This window comes from Rhinolophus sinicus, chromosome 2 (genome assembly GCF_057876585.1).
Source record: "Rhinolophus sinicus isolate RSI-liver-muscle chromosome 2, RSI-T2T, whole genome shotgun sequence".
Classification (NCBI taxonomy): domain Eukaryota; kingdom Metazoa; phylum Chordata; class Mammalia; order Chiroptera; family Rhinolophidae; genus Rhinolophus; species Rhinolophus sinicus.
In genome coordinates, this window is record NC_142502.1 from 112,979,123 (window position 1) to 112,984,179 (window position 5,057).

The window sequence follows — 5,057 nt, forward strand, 5'->3', positions numbered from 1 at the left end:
TGCTCTTTGGGGCGATCATTTCTATCAGGCAGAAATAGTCTACAAATTATCAACCTTCTCTTACTTCACATCTAACTTCACAGAGCCTGGTATCTCATCCGTAGTAATTAATGTCAAACAAAGGTGCCCTGATATGCTTCAGCAGGACATGGAAACCACACACACTCATCACTTTGTCTTGCTGTCAAGTGTGGAGAATTTTTGTCCATGGGTTTGTTTTCTCTTTCCCACTCCCACCTTCTCATCTCACCCATTCATTCTGTGTCTGTTCTTAGTGAAGTGCAGACAGAGCTGGGTGGCACCTGCCCGCATCTTCAACTCTCTCCTTTGGGGGGCATGTTCTGGTATTGTTCCTTGTCAGGAAGAATGAGGAAGGAGCGTGAAGCCGGACAGTGACCTGTGGGCACGTGTGAAATTCACTGGGGTCAGGAGCTCAGAGGAGGCAGCCTGGGCAGATGGCATTTCACTTTCCATGTGAGACAAATCACTTCTCTATGATCACTTTGCAAATAAATGTGTGTTTGCTGGAAAACACTTTGCGTATAGTCTAGCTCCTGCAATTTATTTTCTTTTGGGGGGTGAGGGGTGGGTTTGTTATTTTTTTTGCAGCTATCTCATCAGTATCATTTTTATTTGGTCAGTTTATGGTCAACTTAATAGTTTTGCATAAGGTAGCCTCTACGTTTATTATTTTCCTGGAAGGCGCTGATCACAGTCGTGGCTTAATGTGAATGATGGGTTATTTTCTATCCTTCGAACAACTTGAATTGTATTTATTCTTGAACACTTTGAGGACTTTTAGCCCATAAGCCTGAACACAATTTCTCTAAGATTATATCTTCCCAGTAAAAGGTTATCAGTGGTTGCCATGATGTAGTTAAATTGTTTGTTATTATGTGCAGACCCATGCCTTTCATGGATCCAGCAGAGAGTATAAAGAACATTAAAAACCACATGAATTGTTAATGTTGCATTTTATTTTACCAACTAGCAACTAAAGAAAGATCAATCATAAATAGTGTGAGACAGATTTTATTTCTAAGGAAATCATCAGACACGTGAGTCAAGGTGCTGATACACAGATGTCCATCACACATGACATTCAACAGCAAATAATTGTAGTGATATAAGGACTAAGAATAACTGCTGGCTATAAACAAATGGCACTGCATGTCCTCAATGAAATACAGCTACTAAATGTGATGACAAGGTCAGGCTGTCTGCTGTGGAAAGTATCCCGCTGCTTAGCTCCATGAAGAGCAGGTGGGAGAGAGTGCAGCTCCTGCGATGTGGTCACATGAGAGCCGTGGGAGTCGTGTGTGTCTGTGTGAGAACCACAGGGGTCATGCGTGTCTGTGTCCATGTCTAGAGGGAAAGCTCTGTTTATGGGTCCTGGTTGTGCTCGAGCTGAAAGTCTCAGGTTTTCTTCTTTGCCAATCTGGACTTTCAGGTTTTTCTGCAATGAGTATGAAGACTAAAATCCCCTGAGCAGAGAACTGCACCTCCAGCACCTTCCATAGGCCTGAGGGAGAGGGAGGGGGAGGAGGGAGGGCAGGGTGGGAGGGAGGGGGAAGAGGGAGGGGGAGGGGGGAAGGAGGGGTTGTTTTAAGGTCCCTGAGCTGGGTCTGGGAGAGAGCAGCCCTGGGGTCTGGAAGGCCCTGTTGTCCAGCAACCAGGTGCTCAGGAGGAGATGGGAACCCCCAAGAAGTCTCTAGAACCTTCCTTCCAGGGAGAGGTGATAAGCAGAGTGTTCCTGGAGGTCAGGGTGGCATGAGGTCACCTGAGAAGCCCTGTTCCTCCCATATGTGTCAGTTTTAGGACCCCTCCCTAGCACATAATTAAAGGGTGTCCTTATCCTGGTCCCCAGAGGAGCAGACAGACACCACCAGGACGAAGAAGAGTTTCCCGTGTCCTTGGGTAGCTGGCTGCATCCTCCTCAGCAGGTCAGGGCTCCCTCCTGACCCCAGACCTAGAACCCCACTCTGAGAGGGCTGTTCACAGGCTGGGGTGCCGGGTGGCTGTTGGTACCCAGGCCTGACCAGCTCAGCCTGTCCCCACCTATGGTTTTCTGTTACTTCACAGCAGTACAGTCCTGAATGGGGCCTGAGTGGGGCCCTGTGCTTCCGGTCAGTATCTGAGCTTCAGGAGAGGGAGCGCTAGGAGGGCCACTGCTCAGCCTTTTCTAGGAGGGGTGGGCAGCTGGGCAATTGGCAACAGCCCCCCGCTGCCCTAGGACTGCTTCCAGCCTCTTCAGTCGGGCGGCCCCTCGTGGGGCAGGGGAGTCACCTGTGTGGATCTGCAGCCGCCTGTGGCACAGTGAGAGTGGGGTCAGAAGACTGACCGAAGCCCTGCTGTGACGCCCACTGACTTGACCTGACATCACTCAGCCCTCTGCTCGCTGCCCCCAGCTGCTCTTTGGGACACACAATAGCAACAGGACTGTTCAGTCAGTCGGTCTGTATGTCCCAGGGTGTGCACTGACTGGGCACTCGGCTCTGAACGTCACCTCTGTGAATGAGAGGAGGCCTTGCTGTCACTGAACTCAGAGTCTAGAACAGCCTTTCCCAAAGTGTCTTGTATGGAACCCCACTCCTGCAAGTTGCCTTTCACAGTGGGGCTCCCTGATCAAGCAAATGTTGGAAAACCTGCCTTTTGTGTCTCCTTGTAAGAGGACCACCAAGCAATTCGGCACATGAGGGTCTTTGAGGTAGACTTGTTTGTGATGATGCAGCACTCAGCCAGTGTGTACTTCCTCCATGTAATATCTGGGGAGACCCCTGTAGAGTGTTCCTCACAGGGCACCAGAAAACCAATAGCTCACAGATACGAAATACACGTGAAAATTAAGATGAAAGAATTTTAGAGTTAAAGAAATTCTTAACTTAGTGGGGGCTGTGTGGAGAGTGGAAGTAAATGCCTTTTGGTGTCTTCAGTGACAAAGGAAGGTCAGACGATAATCTGGAAGAAGCTAGCATTGTCTGACTCATCCTCTTAGCTTATAAGTGGGCAGACTTGTCTGCTGTGACAACAGCAATGGTGGCAGAGCCAGATGAGGACCCAGGACTTTGACTTTCCAGCACGACACACAGAGGAACTGCTTGGTATAAAAATGATGGAGTCGGGAGAAGGGTCCATTTCTGACCCAGGGGCTGGCTGTGGGGCTGACCGCCATCCCCACCCCCAGGTCAGGCTGAGCTCCTTCCAGTGGGGCTCCTTCCAGCACAGCAGGAGGAAAGGGAGGCAGTGCCTGGGACTGGGGGACTCTGGAGGAGGCAAGCTGGGTACCCACCCGCCCTGCCTATCATTGTCTGATTTGCAGCATGAAGGAGGCAACCCTGAAGGGGCTTTACCTACACTACAATCAGCTCTTGGCTGGAGGGATGCATGCAGGCAAGGTCATGAAAGGTGGGTGGCACACAGGGCCTTTGTTATACTCTGGGAGGGTTTAGGACAGTCATGCAAGGCCACGCCCCACACCAGAGATGGCCACCTGACACCAGGCTCTGAGCAAGGACAGACAGACTTTCCAGCAAAGCAAGACAGCCCACAGCCTCCTGGTGCCTCTGCAGAGGTGGGAAATTTTCCAAGGTGACTGAGTGTCCTTCCCCCACAGGGCACATAGGTCACACATTCCCTGCCCTGGGACCCAGTGCTGAGGACAGAGCTGAGCAGGCTCGCTGTGCCTTTATTCCCCTGTGGGAGTGGGCGTCTGCCCCTTTATCCTGGGTCCCCTCCGCTCTCTGGGGACCCCAGTCACTCAGGGTGGTGGGACCCTGAGAGCTAGTGGCACCATCCGGCCTGCTGCTTACTCATCCTGCCCCCACACCAAGAGTGACAAACCTATACTCTAAAACAGCACAACGTTCCTACCTGGGACATGCTCACTGGACACTGGGGCCAGGCAGACCCTCTGTGAGGCCGTGCGTGTGTACACGTATATGTGTATGTACAAGAGTATGTATACATGTGTACATGTGTGTATGGATCTATGGGTGCAGTTTGTGTGTGTGTGCATGCATATGTGCATGTAGAAGCATGTGTGCATGCGTGCTTATGTGGGGGGGTTGGCACAGAAAGGACTGAGGCCCCCTCTTGTTCTCAGGACTCCCACAGGAGGTAGAAAATCATCCAAACAACTCAGGAGAGGCCACAGGGTTGGGGAGGTGGTTAAAGGAGGAGGTGAGATCTCCGTGACACTGGGAAAGACATAAAGATTGGACCCTGGACAAAGGGGCGGGGGTGGGGGTGGGAGGTGGCACAGTGTGCTCTGTGCCTTGACGTTTGCTGGGCCAGCTGGCAGGAGACCACCCTTCTCCACGTGGCAGCTGCTGAGACCTACTCCCCAGAGGCAACGATAGGAGGGGCGGGAGGTAATCATCCTTACTCTAGGGGAGGAGATGAGCGTTGTCCCCAATCAGTTTCTGGACATCAACCTGTCCTCACTCATCCTGGGTGTCCAGGGAGGGAGCCAGTGCCTGTCGTGTGGGACTGGGCAGGAACGAGCTCTGAAACTAGAGGCGAGTCCTGTGGGGCCTCCCGCTTCACCAAGCCGCAGATGCTGGAACCAGGCCCCAGCCACCACTCTCGCAGCCAGTGGACATCATGGAGCATTACCGCAGCCCCAAGGAGTCCAGGGGCTTCACCTTCTACCAGTGGGACACGGGGCTCACCTCCAGCTTCGAGTCGACCGCCTTCCCGGGCAGGTTGCTGTGCACGGCGCCCGAGACTGACCAGCCTCTTTGACTCACCCAGCTCCCAGGTGACACTGGTTGGGGCCACCCCATCACAGACTTCTACTTCCAGTAATGTGACTAAGGCAGTGCTGGCCAGCCCCCAGGTGACTACCCCCACTCGCTGCCAGGCCACATCCGACTGGCTGGGCACAAAGTATCTGTCCCCTCCTGGTTCCCAGTTAGGGGAAACCTTGAGATCTGGGGCTTAGCCCAGTCTCCCCCTGCTGGGTTGCCCCACTGTTTTGACACTTGTAAAAACCACATGACATGAAAAGATTCCTCAGGGTTGGGTGGTGGGTGGGGAGATTCTTCAGACCAGCCCGT

The 5,057-nt window shown here is 52.6% G+C and overlaps 1 protein-coding gene across 1 annotated transcript; it reads left to right on the forward strand.

Annotated features, from left to right (window-relative positions):
- The first annotated feature begins 1,690 nt into the window (after positions 1–1,690).
- Positions 1,691–4,815, forward strand: IL36RN (interleukin 36 receptor antagonist). The gene is given in 5 exon segments (XM_019716502.3): positions 1,691–1,759; positions 2,083–2,126; positions 3,320–3,405; positions 4,390–4,517; positions 4,591–4,815. Coding segments are annotated over 5 exon segments (552 nt in total).
- The last annotated feature ends 242 nt before the right edge of the window (positions 4,816–5,057 follow it).